Genomic DNA, 22,273 nt, shown 5'->3' with positions numbered 1-22,273 from the left:
ATTCTATCTTATTCTAACCCGACTATGAAAGGTTTAACGAACCTATTCTCCGCCTAGATTAAGCGATAATATAAGAAATGTCATATAAATTTTAGATTTTTTCGGTAAAAAGTTCTGACAAATCGAGACTTGCTAGCGCGCACAATAACAAGCTCAGCTTAGTATGTTCACTAGCGATTTATTCTGTTGTGACTTATAACAATATTTACCTAATGTATGTAACATACAAGTTGTAATGATGATGTTCAAATAAACTTTTTCATTTTTTTCATTATTTTAGACTAAAATTCGCTTGGAAACCTAGTAGACATAGATAAAAATTAACGAATTTCAAATTCAAATTCAAATTCAAAATTCATTTATTTCAAGTAGTTAATTAATAAGCACTTTTGAAAAGTCAAGTCAGTCTGTTTGTAGTGACTCTACCTCCGGTTTGGAAGGCAGATTCCACTGAGAAGAGCCGGCAAGAAACTCAGCAGATTGCTCTTTTCCAACATAATTTTAAAGTTTAACAATCTTTAGAATTTTTCTGTTTTGTGAGCGGAGTGGCCTGCTTCCAGCCTTGTCGTTAAGAAATCGTGTAGTAACGACGATTTTTTAAATGTATTTTAATATATTGGTTAAACTTAGGTAAAGGTAGATCTAATATTTCTTCAGTATCATGTTATAAAAGCATATTAGCATACTTTTCTCAGACGATATGCAGATATCACTAATTTGTGTCCGTTTCTAGTTGGTTTACTGTTTATATCGACTTTTTGTTTATAATTATTTATGTTTTGTTTAATAAAGATTATTTTATTATAAATTATTGCGAGGCTACTGCAATACCTATTTTTTTTAATTTGGTACGAAAAGATTCGCGTGATCCAAGTTTATATATCGATCGCAGCATCGAAATTTAGCAATGGTAATAATTCTCGAAATAAACATTGCCACGCGTACAAAGTCGTGAAAACATTGAACTTAAAAATAAACCCCAATTAATTTAAAAGTCAGATAACTTATTACACAAAATGATTGTATTCACGCATAAATTAGCTTAATTTTATCTTTAAATCGTTAATCAAAACAAAAATGCCCACCATATAAGGTCATGTTTACGGTACAACGAGATAATGACCTCTGGATAACGTCCAAAATATCGTAAGTAGCCACCGGAAGGTATTCTAGGAATCTGGTGTCCACGCCCTTTAACTGCGTAATAGGCTACGCAAGTTGGAATTTAGATCGCCTAATAGTAGCACTGAAGTACCTTCTGGAATGCGGTGACATTGTGCATTGTTAATTTATAGGAATATGTCTTTTTGGAATTTCAATTGGAATTTAGTGCAAAGTGAATGTGAGGTTATTTTATTCCACTGCAAGTTTTGCTTTTGACTGTAATCTCACCTGGTGTTCAGTTATGATGCAGTCTAAGATAGTAGCATTCGTATTCTGTGCTACTAATATAATCTACTACCACTCCCTACTGCACTACTACTCCCGTCGGGATTGGCCTTTAGTCTAGAAAGTTAGAAAATTAACTTAATTATGACAGTAAAATTATACAAGCATTTATTAGCACAACTGTTCAATAGTTTACTTAAAGAGATTTTAAACGATAAGTAAATCGTTTATATAATTTAAAAATAAGTTAAAAATGCATTGTTCTGATTTCTTTAAGCTGCTAGTTTTGTATCACACAGATACTTAGACAATATTACTTATTTATGTTAATTAAAGTTCTTTATTATTGAAATTGTATCGTCTGAGAGTAAATGAGTTTAAAACTAAGCAGTCGCCATTTTAAATATTAGATTCTTATTCATTGTAAAGTCAACATCTCCTTAGGGATGCTCCGGTTCGCAGCGAAACGTGTGTTGCCGAAGATCTGTTTGGTGTGGAGTATAAGGATTGAAGAAATTATAAATTACACCAAACAGATTCTCCTGCTGTTTGCGGAGTATAGCAAATTAAGCTTTATTTTCATAATCGGCATATTTATTAGTGTCATCACTCAACGGAGAACTTCAGATACATGTCTTTCCCAGAGTCTCAAAAACAAATTAATAAATGAATACACTTTTATTGTACACAACAGAGAAAATTTACAGAGATACAAATACAACAGCACAATAAGGTAGAACGTACAATTTGGCGGCCTTATCGCTAAATAGCGATCTCTTCCAGGCAACCAAAGGCATACAAGAAAATGCTATACGAAATTAGTAGGTGGTACAACAAACATTAGTGAAATATTACGATTTTAAACTAAATTAACATAAAAAAAAACATAACACAAAGTACATATTAAACATAACATATTAAAGATATGTACAAAAATATAAAATATATTCCATACATATATACAAACATATAAATATACAAATACTCTACTATAAAAACATAATTTAAAAATAAATAAATAAAATAAAAGAACCCTCAAAAATACGTAGTGACCATTCCCATCAATGCCCGGCCTATACAGACAAGTAGTGATCCTTCACTTGTTTCTTAAAAATGCCGAACGTTTGCGCCTCACGAATCTCTAACGGCAGGGCGTTCCAAAGTGTAACGGCCTGAACCGTAAAGGAAAAATGCTTATAAAATTACAAAATATGATCAAGATGCTTATAACACCTATATAATATCGCAACGTCGTCCACCTGCGGCCTTGCGAGGCTTGCTCGTCTCATTAGCGCTGCGCAACCTGCCGCTAACAGCTAAGCAAACAGTTTTGTAACTATTGTTTTTTGCTCGTTTTTTTGCACGTTTTGTAACTGATTCACGCGTGTGCTTTGCGTAAGCCGTGATAAGATTAGCCTTAAAAGTTTTCAAGTGGGTAAATACTCCATAAATGAATGACCGTTTGAACAAACCATATGAGGAGATTCTCTATATGGCAAACTTTCATTATTATGATCCACCGCGACACATTGTCCGCCCGTTGCTCGAAGCCTAGAAGTCGTAGCTATTGTTAAATAAACTTTATCAATATCAATAAACAAATTCTTTAAAAGCCGGCAACGCATCGGTGGTTCCTCTGTTGCTGCAGGTGTTTATGGGCGGCGGTGATCACTTAACATCAGGTGACCCACTTGCTCGTTTGCCCGCTATTAATATATATAAAAAAATCAACCCTTTCTCTGATTGAGAAAAGTTTAGACCGTATGCCACCTCGCTGGCCAAGTGTGGAGTGGTAGACTTCACACGCCTTTGAGAACATTATGGAGAACTAATAGATAGCAGTTTCCCTCACGATATTTTCCTTCACCGTTAAAGAAAGTGATTTTTAATTGCTTAACTTAAGAAAAAAAGCACATAACTCCGAAAAGCCAAATGTCCTATAGTTTATATTAGAGTAAGCAGTTGATTGTCAGTTTTGCGAACTAAATAAAAAAAAAAAAAAAAAAAGTTCAAGGTTAGTGCCGGGGATCGAACTCGGTACCCTGGAAGGAAAAGAAGAAGAAACACTCTATTGCACCCAAAACATAAAATAATATAGATAGCACAAAATAACAAGAATAAGAAATACATTAAAAAACAGTAGGCATTCAAAGGCAGCCTTGTTGCAATCTCAACTGAAAACTGAAGTCCTAACTACTATCACCTCTTTTTGGAAATTTGTAAAAAGCTTCAGATTATGAAATTAAATATTATCTAGGGTTTCCTTAGATGGTTCCTTAGTCGTCAACATCCAACTCGAGACAGTATTTTTATTAAAAAACAAATAACTATACATATAATAGATAATAAGCTACAGTGGGGTGCCCATATAGATTCACTAGCGGGTAAACTAAGCTCGGCTGCCTACGCAGTCAGAAAAATTAGACAGATTACTGACGTTGAAATAGCCAGGCTAGTTTATTTTGCGTACTTTCATAGTGTTATGTCCTATGGAATCTTGTTGCAGCTGATATCGAAACTATATTTATATTGCAGAAAAGAGCTGTACGATCAATATATAAACTTAAATCACGCGAATCCCTCCGTGAGAAGTTTAAAGAAATAGGCATACTTACTGTAGCTTCACAATATATTTATAACAATATAGTATTTGTAAGACAACATATTAGTCTTTATAAACAAAAAGTGGACATAAACAGTCGACTTACAAGAAATGGTCATAAATTAGTGTCATCTGCATATCGTCTGCGTAAGGTACAGGGATCATTTGTGGGATTGAGTATACGCTTTTATAATATGATTCCTAAGGTGATTTTGGACCTGCCAATGCACAAGTTTAAAGAATTTGTTAAAACACATTTATTACAGCGAGGTTACTATACAATTGATGAATTTTTTAATGACAAGGTTGCTTGGAAGCATCCGGCTCCGCTTTCAGCTCTCACAAGATAGAAAAATGAATGTTAAAATGCAAAATGTAAATTGTTAATGTTGGAAAAGAGCAACTGCTGAGTTTCTTGCCGGCTTCTTCTCGGTAGAATCTGCCTTCCGAACCGGTGGTAGAATCACTACAAACAGACAGACTTGACGTTTCATAAGTGCTTATATTAGGCCTACTTGAAATAAATGAATTTTGAATTTGAATTTTGAATAGTAATATTGAAATAACTGTTTTTTACATGTACATAAATACTAGCGCACCCGCGCGACTTCGTTCGCGAATGCCCGGACAGAAAGACAGACAGACAAAAGATGTAAGTTTGTTTGTTACGCTTTCACGCAAAAACTACTTAACCGATCCTCATGAAACTTTGTACACATATTGTTGGAAGTGTTCGAAGTAATATAGGATACTTTTTATCCCGACATTAAGCTCGGTTCCTTTGGGAGAGGGGATGAAAGTGTTTGACGATTTTACACCATAACTCCGACAAATTATAACCGATTTAAATAATTATTTTTGAACTATATAGGTTATAATATGTGTTTATTTTGCTCAAATTTTGTGTGCTCATTTAAGGCTTAGCGATACTGAATACTATAATTTTTTTAAACCTTTTCTGCGTTTGATTTTGTTTTTTGAATGCCACATCAAAAAACAAAATCAAACGCAGCCGAAGTCGCGGGCAACAGCTAGTATTATTATAAGATGTACTGCTAACACTTCTTTCTTTCTAATATTGAATAAATTTCCGGAACTCCTGATGCAGCGGTAAATTACCATTACACCTACAAGCTATTTAAAACTCAATAGTCAAGTAAATTTAATATTTTCCTGAATTGACATTGAAAGACACCGGTTAGCAACTGTCAGATAAGTTACACAATACCGCTGGCTGCACTGTACGCATGCTAGGCAAGTGTCTAAGCGAGTCTGTCAAGTAATTATTACTTGTAACTGGTTAATTGATCGGCAGCCCGCGTGGGTACGGTAAACTATGTCACTCAGTATTAACTAAATTCAGTATTTATTGCCGCAGTAAACTTAAACGGTATGAATAATCGTCCTTGTCGATCACTTGTACAACTAGCGGCGTTGCAAACGAAAATACCTCTTAATGCAATTAAATTAGAGACCATACAGTGGGCGACTAGAACATACGCGAATTTCTCAAGCCTTTATGGTTTTAAAGTTTCGGTATGTACGATGGGCAAATTAAATTAATATATTTTGATATAAAAACAGGCTTTATTTTATACGCGTTAAGGGTTATTTTTGTTGGAATGCGTTGAGCTTTTTGAAAAAGCGAGGGCGGAGGCGCCAGCGCAGGTAGAGGTTTGATATTTCGTTGAATAGAATCAAATTACTGCGATTGTCTATGCAAGTTATTGAGAGCAAGTCAATTAATATTATTATCATCTATTTTACAATTTATATCATAGAGAGTAATATTGGATAGAAGCAGGCGTGCGAAAATCCATGATATATTATGAAAAATAAGCTTAATTTGCTATAATCTTAGCCAGGCTTAGATAGGTAACGTAGAGTAGGGGTAAGAAAGGTATAAATGGCGACACATTTGGCTAATTTTTCACTTAACAATTATTCATCCTAAAGTCCGGATGCTCCGGTTTCGGAACGAAACGTGCGTAGAGGGTACATTGCCGAAGATCTGTTTGGTGTTGAGTATAAGGATTGAAGAAATTGTAAATTACACCAAACAGATTCTTCTGCTTTTCGCGAACTGTAGCAAATGAAGCTTAATTTTCATAACATATAGAGATTAAGGTTAATGTTGAATAGACGGCTGAGAATATGTCGTGCCGCGACGCGCGAACTCATATAACTCATGTCAAAGGTCCAAGTTAGGCAATCTCCGACAAAAAGTCACGTGAGTTTAGCCATCTATTAAATAGTACATATCATAATCATCCTTAGCCTATGCAGAAATATATTGTATATCCCACTGCTGGGCCTCGGCACAGGCACCTATTGCAGCCTCAATGCGGTTTAAAGAAAGCTTTAAAGATTTTTCATCAACATGATGTCAACCAATGGGCTTTTACTTCTGTACATATATTATATGAGGGAGTTCCAGAAACAGGGTCTTGCGCTTGGTTTTAGCGCCTACTTTGATGTCATCTGTTGAAAGTTGTAATATACTAACAGTAAATTTATAAATATAGTTCAACGGTTACAGACCACGACAATATTTTTGAATTGTACCCAGTGGTATGTACCCGTTGAACTATATGTAAGAAATTTAACCACGAAAATCTTAGTTTAAAATCTTTAATACTTAATTGAGAACTGAGAATCTTCAAAAATTTTAATTTTCAGATTCAGATTCTCAGTTCTGGTAAAAAGCTTCGGCCGTGGCTACAAAGACGTGCTGCCAAACAATTAAGTGTTAATGCGGTGTAGCGGTGATAGCGCATTGGGTGGTAGATCGATTTCACTTCTGGGGGGCCGAGTTTGAATCCCAGCGCGCATCTCAATTTTTCTAAGTTATGTGCATTTTAAGTAGTCAAAATATCACTTGCTTCAACGGTGAAGGAAAACATCGTGAGGAAACCTGCATGCCTGAGAGTTCTACATAACATTCTCAAAGGTGTGTAGATTCCACCGATCCGCACTGAACCAGCGTGGTGGACTACGGCCTTAACCCCTTCTCATTGTGAGAGGAGACCCGTGCTCTCTAGAAGCCAGTAGGCCGGTTATAGGTTGATGTGATGGTGATAATGATCGTTAAAACCTGCCTACTCGTATTGGAACAGCACGTTGGGTTTAAGCACCAAAACTCTCTCTACTATGGGAGTACTCTGCTAAGCAATTCATTCATACAAATACCGATTTATAAACTAGTGTAATAGACTGCAACGCAATCAGGTCACACCACCTTACTCATTGTTAGATGGTAGATAGTCATCTCACAGCACTGACCCTAAGGCCTGTCTGCACTAACGGTCACCACCCGGGGCCCGTGGGAACCGATCACGTCGAGCTTGGCCACGACCAAATGTCAATGCTACGGCCAAGTTTACGTCTTGTCTCTTGGCGCTTATCTCGTTTAGGTATCGTGTTTGTAAATATTTGTATCGTTTTATCGCCCACCTGATCGTCAGATGTAAAATATAAATAAATATAAACATACTACGACCATACACACATCGCCATCTAGCCCCAAAGTAAGTTTAGCTTGTGTTATGGGTACTAAAATGACTGCTGGAAGTTATAATGAATAATATGCATAAATACTTATTATATACAGATAAAAACCCAGACACTGAAATACACTCATGTTTATCACACAATTATTTTCCAGTAGTGGGAATCGAACCTATAGCCTTGGACTCAGAAAGCAGGGTCGCAGCCCACTGCGCCAATCGGCCGTCAAATGGGCGATGCATAAGTCAAAGTCAAAGTCAAAAATATATTTATTCAAGTAGGCCCATAGGTGGCACTTTTGATGCGTACATAAGAATTACACGGTAGTGAGATGATGGCGATAACCACATTCGTAAACTTAAAACTAAAGCTACGAGGGTTCCAAACGCGTCCTGGTCTAAGAAGAAGCCCACAACAAACTTAGCCGGGTGTTTTTTTTTGTTATCATCATCTCACAATGTGATTTTAAATTATTAGAAGAGCAACCTGGTTAGAGCAATAATTCACACCCAAGCTTTTTTGTCGATGACGTATATTTGGCACAGAGTTAGTTGAAAGTACTGAGAGTAACATAAGCCACTTTATATCAATCATTTTACAGTTGCAGTTTCCGCAATAACTCTGACCAAGAACGCGGGCAAAAGATAGCATCAAGAAACGCCGGAAGTAGAGCTATCGTTTTTGTAATTTTCGTTTTTGAGTTTGGATTAGATACTATTATCCTACAGTGGCGTGAATACAAAAAACTTAAGAAAAGAACATTCCTTAAGTAGTTCCCGAGGAAAAATTGAAAGTTGCTTTCGAGCTAAGCCCTGAAATTTGCGTGTCACCTATGCACGAAAAGGACATGTAATTAATTTCTTTACCGATCTCTCAAATAGTTTCCGTGGTAGGGTTAAAAATTGTTAAAGAACGAATCTTTAGAAGCAATTCTGGAGTCCACGCAGACAAAGTCGCGGGCAGAAGCTAGTTGTTGGACAGAAGCAGGCGTTACTTTGCGGAAATCCATTATATATTATGAAGATGGTTTCTTAACAATTATTTTTGTAAAGTCAACATTTCCTGAGGATGCTCCGGTTTCGGAGAGAAACGTGCGTACATTGCCGAAGATCTGTTTGGTGTGGAGTATAAGGATTGGAGAAATTATAAATTACACCACACAGATTCTTCTGCTTTTCGCGGAGTATAGCAAATTAAGCTTAATTTTAATAATATAAGCTAGTTGATTAATGAAACGAATAACATTAGCTTCTATCCAGGCTAAAATTAGTACACGCATGTATTTATCAAAACAAAAAGTAGTGCTATCGTCGTGATTCAGTATTCAGTCGTTTTGCAGAATTTGAGTCACGCACTTCACGCCCACTTCTGCGTTTACTCACGCAGTTTCCTGAGTATTTGCTGAAGTTTATGATGTAGGGGATATGACTGGGTTCACATATTTAAACTAACACTCTTTCTCTAGGTTTCAGTTAGAATTTTAGGAATATACCTGTTAATAATTTAATTACGAATGTTCGTTCTTTGAAATAAAACTTGTACTAGTTTTCACCGACGACGACCAAGGCAATGCCATAGTCAGTAACGACTTACATTTATTTATCTTTCACCTATCGATTCTCATTAGACAACTCACCTACCCAGGTTTAGTGAAATCGGGCATAAGTATTTCAAACTAACTTATGTCTTAGTTATAATGACGTCGGAACATTAAGGTTTATGTTACTGGATTTTTTTTTCTCAGAGAAACCTCGGCGTAGTTTCGGACGGTGATTAGTCCGTACGCCTCCGAAGCCGTGGTGTTAGCTTATGTGCGAATGACGTCAGAAAGTCTTCTACACAGCGTCTTCGCTGGCGAAGACGTTGTGTAGAAGTTGTATGTGTGCCTTCATAGGGTTTTTTAAATCATTGCTTCCAATAAAAATGAAATACAAGCATAGCCGCAAATATTTCTGTAAGAGTGATTTTAAAATAAAAAACTAAATAAATATACTCGTACAATAGACAAATCGCCATCTAGCCCCAAAGAAAGCGTTGCTTGTATTATGGGTACTAAGATGACTGATGAATATTTTAATGAATAATATACATAAATACTCATAATATCTAATGTTAAAACACCCAGGCACTGAAAAACATTAATGTTCATCGTGGGAATCGAACCCGCGGCCTTGGACCCAGAAAGCAGGGTCACTGCCCACGGCGCCAATCGGCCGTCCAAATCAAAAACGTCTTTAAAACAACCGCAGCGATGCATAGTACGTAAGGCCTACCCTTTGAATGGCCAAAAAAAATTCTTTGGCCCGGCCTATAGGATCACCGGTGGAATCAATAACTCTTTTTGAAAATTCTTTAAAAAGAGCTCGAGTCCCCGATCCCCATGGTCCCAAAGTCTCTACTCCAAAAGGATATACCTTAATTTATTTTGGATTTTTAATATAGGTATCTCTAAGTATGTATAGGTATATGTAAGTCATATTTATATTATTATTTTTAGTAATCTTTAGTTAAATACTTATTTCAGTTTATAAATTGTGACCGGAGATAATAACGATAATGCTGTATACACCTATAATTGATTATTGTAATGGCACTAGACAGAATTTGTAATTCGAAAACATAATTTTTTATTTTTTTATGAACGTAGCTACAATTAATTGCTGGTGTGTCTTATGAATAAAGAAATAAGTAAACTTAAAAATCAACTTCTTTGCCTATTCACAACTGACCATATCGAAACCCCAACCAGAAATCTTATACTTGTAAAGATTATGAAAGCCTCTGCAGCATGGAAGCCTAGCTCATTAGAACAAACGTGTTCATCACACAGTTTATTATCAAAACCGGGTCAAGGTCGAACGAGTATTGTAATAAGCAGGTCCTAATTAGAATACTAAGCAGTAGTAGTAACCTTTTTCCAGTAACACTCCACATTTCTAAACTACGCAACCACGACTAAATAGTAATGTTTGTGCAACGTTCCGGAGTTACGGTGTGATAAATGGTGGGACAGATAAACTGGATAATTAAAACTAAACGTAACGAAACCTCTTTCCGATTATTTTCGAATAATAATTATAGATAATAATATAATCAATCAATTATTTATTGATGCTTCAATTAGGAGGATAATTAAATATTTTGTAAAATAACGTTAGTCTTTTTGAAGTAAAACTTCTTTAGGCGCAACTAGGGAGTAACTCAGATTTTCTTCTGACGGAAGTAACGCTTACGTCAGACATCTGTGTATGTTTCTGCTATTTAAAAATAATAATTTGGATTGGTCGTAATTATATGTCATATACAAACAGTTGCAAATATCATAATCAATTAGGATTATTTATTTCCAATATTTTCAAACGGATCAATAATGAATAGCAAAGTGAATAAAAATTGAAAAGTTTTGAAAAAAATATTTAACAAAATGATGTTTTCAGAACTGCTCCATTCAGTAAATAAATCTTAAATTAAAAATAGAACCTGGCAGTTTCCACTACTAAAGAGTCCAAAGACCACAGAAGATACCTGACCAATCGAATCAATAATAGAATTACAAATTCTAATAAACAAAAATGTTTTTCTTTCTAATAATGACTAACTCACAGACCTAATATTATTTTTTTAGGAATTTCCTGTATCGATTAAAAATATAACTAACAATAAATAGTTTTCTTTCAAACAGGTATCTTATAAATTGATAACAATGATAAAACTTAATTTGTAATATTATAATCACAAGATTATTTTTAAAGTGTACGATTAGGAATAACCAAATAACAGGTTTTACACAACTTCCTAAAAAAAGGTAAAATTATTTGTCAATCAATTTTTTATTTGTTATTTAATTTTTCTGTCATATCTGATCTTTTACTTCTGCAACGTTTTTCGTCTTGTTGTCCTAATTTTAATGTAATAGGATGTCATAAAATATTCATAGACGGAATTCAGAGGTAAGACCATTTTAGAAAAAGTGGAAAAACAGCAGGAGACAGGAGGACAACGAAGTGATACAAAGAGACTTACTTTTTTCCTATTAAATAAATTACCAATTTCCTTACTTTAACGTAGTCATGTGAAAAAAAACTACAAATAAATCTAGAAACAAATAATTGAAGGAAAATTAATCCAAATATTATACCAAATGGTCAAGTACATATATTGTTAACCGCAAAGTCATCGCAGTCCTACCAAAGTGACGTCAATTGTTACATGATGACGTCACAGGCGTTTGTTTTTTGTCTGGAGACGACCATTGTTGAGGATGCGTGACAGAAATATTGATTCAATCCATTCATTAATATTTTTATTTCATTTCTATAAGTTGAATGAATATATTCTGATTTTAAGATTCCACTACGCTTTGGTACGGGTGGTTTGGATGTATAATAGCCGATTGGAACTTTTCAGATTAGTGCATTAGCAGACCGGGTCTTCGAAAAATACTAGGTAACCATTTTATTTGTGAAAATATACATAGTAATTGCCTTTTATATGTGAATAACTGTTTGTTTGTTTTGGCAATATGAAAATTTGGCAGGTAACTTGCATCTTTGAGACGGCAATATGATACTTTTTATTCGGGAAAGCACATGGGACTGTTTCTACTTAACCTATGTACAACTAAGTAGCATAACTGATCTTGACAAAATTTCGCATAGAGATAACTTATAACCTTTTTAATAGTAGTAGAGCTGTTTGTGACAGAGCTCGTCCGGAATAGTACTAAAGCGAGGCTTATTTCTGCATAGGCTCATGGACTTCATGGAGTAGACTTCGACATCACTTTCGGGGGACCGAGCTCGAATCCCAGCACCTCTATTAATTTCACTTGTTTCAACGTAAAGGAAAACATCCTGAGGAAACGTAAATGCCTGAGAGTTCTCCATAATGTTCTCAAATGCGTGAGGAGTCCACCAATCCACACTGGGCCAGCGTGGTGGACTACGGCCTAATCATTCTCGTTGTGGGAAGAGACCCGCGCCCTGTAGTAGCCCTGTAGGTAATGGGTTGATATGATGAGGCTCATAGCTCAGCTAGTGTTTTTTATATTCTATATTCGTCATACTTACTCAAAGAAGAAAGATTATGGCTCTTAAATAAAGTTATTTTAATGTAGTACCTAGTAGTAATAACCCCAAGTTTCAATTACAAAAGAAAAGGCATCCCTAATTAAATCCCGCGTGATCAAAATATATGAAATGTATCCAAATTTCTTCTAATATTTCCTTAAAGGAACGTAGTCAACAAAATGCAAAGTTAATGTAGCAACGAGCAGAGAAGATAGCTATCAGTTAAGGTATAATGAAATCTATCAGTTCAATACAATCGGATGCACGTAATAAAAATCGTGAAATCGGATCTGGGAAAAAACACCCCAATTGCATAATGTGAAATCGATGAGAACCTAGAAACAAGGAAATATTTAAGACACTTAAACACACTTAAAAAGTCTACAAGTACTTCCTTTTATTGGAGCACTTCGATAAATTACTAACTAATTAAAATTCCTGACGAACACGATTATAGCTGAAGTATTGCCAAGTCGTTATATTTTTCCGGTACACTTTTCCCCGGCATATAAATCGGTAACGCTTTGAAGTCTCGACGGTTCATCCAACCTCGACCAATTCGTAACGGATTAACCATTAATGGCTCGCGAAATTAAATCCACTTTAGATTAAAACGCAAAAAACTTCATCAAGAGCACTTTGTAGTTATAAATCATAATACATTTATCTTTGAATATGGGTTTATTGCTTGTTATATTTGTTTACATATCGACAAGATGGTGAATGCATAATGTTCCCTATTTGAACGGTGATGGAAAAGAACAAGCGAGTGAAATATCTCAGCCTTCTAAGTTGGCCAATTAAAAAAATGTAAGTTACTAAATTGATTAAACTAAACTGTAAAGTCTAGAGCGCATACTGCTGCACCTGTGAGTTTCTTAAATATAGTTCAACGGTCTAGAGTCGGGAATAGACTCATAGAGTCCCGTCTTTACCACGATCCATGGAACTGGCTCGAAATATGTTGATTAACCACGAAAATCTTAGTTTAAAATCTGTGAGTTTGTCAAAAACTTGTAATAAATATAAGCTATCTAAACCACATTTATTAAACAGTTTGTTTGTTTTTCCTATGTTTTACGTTCAAAGATCAGAAATTACGGTACATATATGCCAATGCTTTGCCTATTAAGTAATCGTAAAGCTAATTTCTTTTTTGGTTTTGGTTTGGTTCACGCACTAGACACAGAAGCATTGTCCGACCACCAGCTCGATGGAGAGATGATATTTTAAAGGCAGTAGGGAAGAACTGGATGCAGCTAACCAGCAATAGACCGAGATGGCGTCCAAATTAAGAGGCCTTAGTCCAGCAGTGGACTGAGATAGGCTGATGATGATGATGATGAATGAAGCTAATTTCTAGAACAACAAATATTTAAGACACAACTTACCCTGCACAAAGCCACTCCGGTATCCAGCCTGTCCAGGAAGTTATCAGCGTTGATCCTCAGTTCGGGATATAGGACCGTCAGCCATTCAGCCAAGTCCTCTTTCATAGCATAAAGATACTCCTCGGAGGACTTGAAGGGCCGGAAGGGCCGGGCCTCCAGGAGAACGGCGCCTGCGCTTGCCATCTTTACTGTTGTATTTTTAGGCGTAGGACATTACTGGTTCTGTAACAAGAGAAAACTTTAATAAGACCTCTATTAAAGGTAGTCGAGAAACATCAAAACGGGAGGTGCAATCAGAAGCACATTCCCTTATTATTTCCCTTATTTCCATTTTATAGCGGTAGGTAAAAAGTACTAGTTCGTGTCAGAGTTTCCATTGATATCATTTATCTCATATTTGAAGGCCGATTGGCGCAGTTTGCAGCAACCCTGCTTTCTGAGCCCAAGGCTCGATATACAAGGGTTCGATTCCCACTACTGGAAAATGTTTGTGTGATGAGCATGAATGTTTTTCAGTGTCTGGGTGTTCATACGTATATTCTAAGTACTTATGTATATTATTCATCATAGTACCCATAACACAAGCTACCCTTACTTTGGGGCTAGGAGGCGATGTGTGTATTGTCTTAGTATATTTATCTATTATCTATTATTTATTATCATAATAAAGTTCTTCTGTGTAAACCCGATCATCATATATCAACTCATTGCCGGCCTATTACAGAGCACAGATCTTCTCTCACAGCGAGAAGGGTTTAGGCCATAGTTTCTACGCTGGCCCATTGCGGATTACCTTTTAGGCATGCCGGTTTTCTCACGATATTTTCCATTACAGGTTAAGCAAGTGATATTTTAATTGCTTAAAACGCACATAAATTACGCAATCTGTCTGTTTATTATAACGACCAGGATGCAGATTTTAAAGCAGAGAAGAAGTGCAGTAACTCAGAGTATTAGGCTTCGTGCAGATAGAAGACTTCTCAGTAGCTTAGTCAGTTATGCTTTGTTGACATTTTAACTGCTGGAGTGCTTGACAATTCTAAATGGAAACACACTTATGCAAATGTTGATTGATAACGATGGCAACTTATGTAATTTTAATGTCAAAATGTCAACATTAAAAAACTTACTTAACTGAATATCGTATCAGGTATCATGTTAAATACGGGTTCCCCGGGCGTCTGACAAAGCCAACATCAGAGGGACATGCTGGTGGTTTTAAGTTGGGGTATACCCCTTTAGAGGGGGGAGTCCCACATAACCTCCGTCCTGGCCAAGGTTAGAAGGTAGCAAAACTTTTCCACCGCGCCAAAAAAAAGTATCATGTTGAATGATACTTTGTACTATAAACGTTTGTGTAAACATACTTATGTACCGACATAAGTATGTTTTTGAATCCAGTTCTGGAATTAAATGGTGTGTACATCCCACCTGCAGCAAGGCATGGGACGGACTAAAGTACCGACCGATTGGCGCAGTAGGCAGAAACCCTGCTTTCTGAGTAAAGGCTGTGTTTTCGATTCCCACAACAAATTTTTGTGTGATGAACATGAATGTTTTTCAGTGTATGGGTGTTTATTTGAATATTATAAGTATTTATAAGTATTTATTGTTTATTTGAATACTATATTATTCATCAGTTATCTTAGTACCCATAACACAAGCTACGCTTACTTTGGGGCTAGATAGACGTGATTGTTCGTTCATCATTGCATTTTTTTTATGTTTCATTTTTAACCATATGTCCGCAACTCTTCCGGATTTTATTTAAGGAATCCTTAAGAAGAAGAATTATTTAAAGAATTTTGACGACCTCCTTGGCGCAACGGTAAGCGCTGTGAATTTAAGTAGAAGGTCCCGGGTTCGATGCCCGGTAGGCTCAATTGGGCAATTTATAATTACTGAATTTTCTTTGGTCTGGTCTGGTGGGAGGCTTTGGCGTGGCTAGTTACCACCCTAGAGACGAAGACGTATCGCTAAGCGATTTAGTGTCCCGGTGCTATGTCGCATAAAAACCGATAAGAGGTATGACGCACTCTCTAACAGGTTAGCCCGCTACCATCTTAGATTGCATTCAAGGGCTAACTTGTTGAAAACAACAGAATCTACTTTACACATTTTTTTTTTATAGAATCGTAAATAATCTACATGAAGCCGATTTCTAGTTATCTGTAACTGCTTTTGCTTATCAACATCTATCCAGCTAGTAGAAGATCAATCGACTATTAGTCCAGTGCCATGAAAGTCTATCGATCTTCCATGGGTCGGTTGGTCAGCTTCCCAATTTGTCGAGGTAGCTCTAGTTAAAAATATATATGTCTAGTATGAAAGATTGATTACATTAAATGAAACCCTCAATCGTCACCTTGAAGCCATTTGATCTCAGCAGCAGCTAGATTTCTAATTCATCTGAATCGGAGCCGTGTACAATGTCTAGACTTTATATTGTTAAAACAGGCTAATAATATTGAAGTCATGATGATTAAAACTGACATGGTTATTAAAAACTCATTTTTATTCATAGCTTCAATTAATTTTGCCAAATTGAATAGATATCCAAAACAATACGATACAGATGTCTTCGATTAAAAATAGATCATCATCGTCATCACTATTGGACATAGGTCTTTTGTAGGGAGTTTCACAATCCACGGGCCTGGGCCGCTTGCCTCCAGCGGCTCCCAGCGACTCGCCTGATGTCATCTTTCCACCTAGTTGGGGGCGACGTACGCTGCGTTTACCGGTGCGAGGTCGCCATTCCAGCACGTTAAGACCCCAACGTCCATCGGTTCCCCGAGCTATGTGTCCTGCCCATTGCCACTTCAGCTTCGCGACTTGCTGAGCTATGTCGGTAACTCTAGTTCTACAGATCTCCTCATTTCTGATTTGATCACGTAGAGGTACTCGTAGCATAGCTCCCTCCATCGCCCGCTGAGTGACTCTGAGCCTTCTTATGAGGCCCTTAGTTAGCGTCCACGTAAAAATTGATATTACTTAATAATTTACTAACCTAAAAAAATTAAAAATAAGAACTATCAAATAATCTCTACCAACAGAATTGACTTTTCAAAATGCGAACCAAATAACTACAAGATTTAAATTGACAAAAGAACTAAAAATAAGAATGTGATTCATCATTATATCCATACGTTTACGAAGTTAATATAACTAAAGATTAAATCGTGATATACGTATTTATACAAAACACAATATTTACTCAACACGTAGTATAATCAAGTTTTTGTCTGATGATCCGTGAATCATGATTTGCAGTATTAAGTACTAATAAAATATGTTATTTTTTGCTCGTACAAATCATATAAGACGTTGTCTTAACTGATTGACGCCACAGCTGGGAAAAGGTATCCTGTGGAGATTTCCACATGTCACGATCTTCAGACCTCCCTTCCTTCCTTCTAGTGGCATTCTAGCACTTTGGGGGTTCGATGTGTATCAGTTATTTACCGATTACTATTGGTTTTTCCTACACATTGAGCTTTGATGGAAAGTCTAACCTAAACGGACCTGTCCATTTGTCTCGCTCGTTGGAATGAAGATAAGCCGATGGGTTATCGCTGGATTGTAAAATCACTACTACAAGAGAAATCATCAGATCAAACCCATTACCGGCCTACTACAAAGCACGGGTCTCCTTCAACAATGAGAAAGGGTTAAGGCCCTAGTCTACCACGCTGGCCTAGTGCGGACTCCACACACCTTTGAGAACATTATGTAGAATGCCTGAGAGAGGCATGCAGGTTTTCCTTCACCGTTGAAGCAAGTGATATTTTAATTACTTAAAACGCACATTACTTAGAAAAGTTAGAGGTGCTGGGATTCGAACTCGGCCCCCCCGCAAGTGAAGTCAAGCTCCTACCCATTGGGCTGTCACCGCTTATATTATGTGTTAAAGTAAATAATTAAAACTGCTACTTAGGCTGGGTAATCATTAAAGATGGTGTGAAGTCTCATTTGCCTGTAATTAAACCGGCAACCAAGCTCTTCAAAGTGGAACACAGTATTGCAACAATACTGCTTAGGGTCAGAAATAAGGTTGGTCACGAGCTCTGTCGCAAAAATCTTTACTACTACTGTAGATACTAGTATAAAGGATTTTTAGCGGGTTAACACATTTCAAAAGTCGTAACTCATTGGCCTTTTCTCTGGTGCTGCAAACGCTTGGAATGACAAAAAAATACAATGTGCATTCGGAACAATGCAGATACGAGACAATGTGCAAAATCAGAACACCCAATGTCCTGATTTTACACATTGTTGTGCCGAGCAGGTGTTTTGCGTTCTTTACACATGTATCTGCGGAAAATACATTTTAGGATACAACGTTTTAACGCTCTTTATATGTAACGAGCAACTTATTTGTATTAATTGAAAAGTTTTGCCTTTCCTTTTTTTCCTTTGGCCTATTTTTATAAAAATAAAGGTACGTCATCAAAGCTTGTCTACGTCCCGGTATGTGATAATATATTGTCACGTAGTAGGTAGGTATTTGTATGAGAAATATCGTGAAATATATATTATTATGACTGTATATGTTATGTTATGTATCGTGAAATATGTAATAAGGAGCAATATGGAAAACTCTCTAAGGGTTACCAATAATGCCCAAATAGAGTTATAAACTTACGAGTCTTATTGGCAAACTTATATGAATTGATTCCTCTATACGATACAAGATGTTATAATTTATTAAAAAGAATCATTTAAACTAAGTAAATCATGTATTTTTAACAGACAGATTTATTTGAATTTATTCAATTTATTTGAAGTTCCTATTTTAGTATAATCTGTGGACGACTTTACTTTAAGATACTTTTTTATTTCTATTTAGGTATGTTTTATTTTGATTCACTGTATGTTTGTTTGAAATGAGTCTAAGACCCGCAATTGCAGTTATAACTGTTATAGGCCACTACGATAGATGTATATCTATAATTACTCATCTTTATTATTAACAAGTTCCTGAGTTTACCGGAATTGCACGCAAAACCAACGTTGAGGTGAGTCAGTGCACGTATTACCCAAACCAACGTTCATGAATGGCTATCCCATAAACCACGGTGCTTTTGTGGAGTCATTGCCCTTTCCGCATCACTAGGGTTGCCACAACCCTGTTATTAGTTACCATTTTAGTTGATTTTTAAACGAACCTTTAATTTAACTGATTCTTTTTTAAATATTAATAATAATATTCTTTTTTAAATATTTGATAGAAGCAGGCGCTACTTTGTGGAATTCCTTGACATATTATGAAAATTAAGCTTAATTTGCTATACTCTGAGAAAAGTAGGAGAATCTGTATGGTGTAATTTTTAATTTCTTCAATCTTTATACTCCACACCATACCAAAATAAATAATTGTTAACAATTATTCATTGTAAAGTCAACATCACCTGAGGATGCTCCGGTTTCGGAGATAAACGGGCGTTGGGAACATTGCCGAAGATTTGTTTGGTGTGGAGTATAAAGATTGAAGAAACTATAAATTACTCCTTCTCCGTAAAGCATTTAATACTTGTGATGATCTCCACATTACCAAACTAGATTGGGCCACAATACCTGCATCTATTGTGGCGCTAGCGAAGTTCTAACGAATAAAGAAATAACAAAGACAGAACAAATTCCAAATAGGAATGGTTTGACTTCGGTCCCCGAGCGCAGATTCCCCGCTCGCAGGAAGATCTTCCTTTGTTACGGTCGAGCACCGTAGCTCCCGTACCTCCAATATTTAAGTGCTTCAAACGCACATCGCTTAGAAAAGAACGCGTTCCGGGATTCATAGTTTTCCCCTCGAAAGTGAAGCCGAAGTCCTAACCACTAGGCCATCACCGCATGATAATTTAATCTTTAAACTTCCTCGTTTTAGTTTGAGTTGGCAGCCCTACGGGTGTCGCGAATCCACCCGACTAATTGTAAACACACTAACGAGCTGCCACATGAGTTCTGTTATTTCTGGTTTTGACTTTTGAGATCATAGCTTTAAAATTTGCATATTTCTTCATCTGTAATATTTATCAAGCCAATTAAACGCTTCTAAATAAGTTTAATATCCATGTTATTTATATGGTCTTCTCCAAGATGCCCTTTTGTTCGATGGCATTTCGATTATGTCAAAATTAGTAGAAAGAGCAAAAAAAAACAATTCATACATAAATACAAATATTATAGGTTTAATTAAATGGTGGTTCAATGCACCTTACAAATTTACAAAAGGATAATGCGAAATCCGGTGAATGCGTCTACCTCACTGTTTTCCCAGTCCACATTCATTTGAATCCATTTTGAGAAAGGCTGTACGTATTGAATCCAGGCTCTAAAGGATTTACTACTACCATTTCACTCCTAGCTTTAGTAGCAAATGTAGTTATCATCATAACCTAACGTTAGTGGTAACATGTTATATGTACGAACGCTTCATAAGCCTGTGATAAGGTCTACATGAATAAATTATTTTTGCACATGAATTTGAATTTGATCTGGCTTTCCATGTCTCACTAAGTTAAAAGTTCTTTATACAAAAAGACCTATCTAAATTCCCTATAAAGCCTTCATACTCCTAGCTTTATTTTTCATATTCGAATGAGTTTGCTGTTGTCCGTGTTCTTAGTCCGGGTTTTCTTACAATGGTTTGTTTTCCTGGGATGAAAAGTAGCCCATGTTACTCTCCGTCATTTTCAACTAACTCTATGCCAGAAAACATGTTGATTGGTTGCTTGTTAGAACGTAAGGGAAGCACAAACAAACAAATATACTTTTGCATTTAACTTAAATTCATAATAAAATTTTCAGCTCATTTGTTTTAAATTTAAATCTGGGAGACAACACTTAAATGTAAGTATGTTTAAAGTCAGTTAACCAATAAATAACTAGGCATAGTAATATAAAACCTCAAACGAAACTAAATTTTAAGAAACTGTTTAAGTAACAAATATCAACCTCCGTTTATAAGTTACAATCTAAACCTGTATATTATTTGGATACTGTCTGTGGTCACAATCTATTCAAACTGTCTTTAAAATCACGGACATAAAGTAAATTAATTAATTCATAAATATTTTCTTAGTGCTAAAGATTTCATAGTAATTGCTTATCCAAGTCATGCAATACCTATAATCGCACGCGGTGATGCGTGAGCTATGCATAAATGTTTGCTGATCAGCATACTTTCAATTTAATCGGATTGATAACCTTGGTACCATTACTTCACTCAGCGCTGACTTTTGCCTGAGTCCTGTTGAAAGTCAGATCATGTGCAGCGGCGTGCACTAGGTTTCTTACCAGGGTATGCATTCAGCAGTATATTGCATAAAACAGCAATAAATCTCCTCCTATAAGAGTTATAAATAAATTTTAGGGTATGCAGTGCTTTCGTGCATGTATGAAGTGCACGCCACTGATCATGTGTAATAATATTCAATGAAATAATTGAGAGAACTAATTTAGATTATGAAAATTAAGTTGAATTTGCTATACTCCGCGAAAAGCAGGAGAATCTGTATCTATTTATAATTACTTAAAATCCTCATACTCCATGCCAAACAGATGTTCGGCAATGTACCCTCTACGCACGGTTTGCTCAAAAACAGGAGCTACCCTAGGAGATGTTGACTTTACACTGAATAGTTTTTAAGTCAAATTAAGCTTAATTTTCATAATATATCATGGATTTCCGCAAAATAACGCCTGCTTCTATCAAATAATTAAGTTAGATACAGATACACATAATATTTATCTTGAAACGTCAAAATTTGCGTAATATTATCTTTAGGGCTTCTTAAAGATCACCCACAATACTACACCGAAGGGTGTCATTTTACAAACTACAAATCGTAAGTAGTTCCAACATATCCAGATATTTCTCGTCAACTAAAATATTTCTGAACGATGTTTCTGGGGTTTTCAATATTGTAATAAGCTGATGACATAAAATATAACTTTCAATTTCGAGGTGTATATCTTCATACTAAATTTAACGAGAATATCATCTTTATGGAGCAGTACCTAAGTATAAAATATTTTAAAAATAATTTGTACTACATTTTTGAATGTTTTGTCTATACTTTTGCAGAAGTCAAGAAAAAAAACTTTTTGATACCTAATTAGTCTTTTGCTCTTTTGTTTTAGTAATAAGTCTTTTGCTTTTGATTCCCTCCGTGAAAAATTTAAAGAAATAGGTATACTTACAATATATTAATAACAATATAGTATTTGTAAGACAACATATTAGTCTTTATAAACAACAAGTGGATATATATAAATTTCTTTGCGAAAAGATTTACAAAAATAAGATCACATTC

At 35.8% G+C, this 22,273-nt stretch overlaps 1 protein-coding gene across 2 annotated transcripts in view; it reads right to left on the bottom strand.

The window, feature by feature from the left end:
* The window catches only part of LOC120628206 (GAS2-like protein pickled eggs), a 197,665-nt gene that overhangs the window by 87,731 nt on the left and 87,661 nt on the right, over nt 1-22,273 (bottom strand). For both annotated transcript variants that reach the window (XM_039896460.1, XM_039896459.1), the window contains exon 2: nt 13,959-14,180. In XM_039896460.1, the coding sequence (XP_039752394.1) occupies nt 13,959-14,141 (183 nt within the window). In that variant the 5' untranslated portion in view covers nt 14,142-14,180. The remainder of the gene's footprint in view (nt 1-13,958; nt 14,181-22,273) is intronic.

Source organism: Pararge aegeria, chromosome 12 (assembly GCF_905163445.1).
Source record: "Pararge aegeria chromosome 12, ilParAegt1.1, whole genome shotgun sequence".
In the NCBI taxonomy this organism is placed as follows: domain Eukaryota; kingdom Metazoa; phylum Arthropoda; class Insecta; order Lepidoptera; family Nymphalidae; genus Pararge; species Pararge aegeria.
The sequence above is the reverse complement of the archived record's forward strand: the minus strand, read 5'-3'. Positions and strand labels throughout refer to the sequence as shown.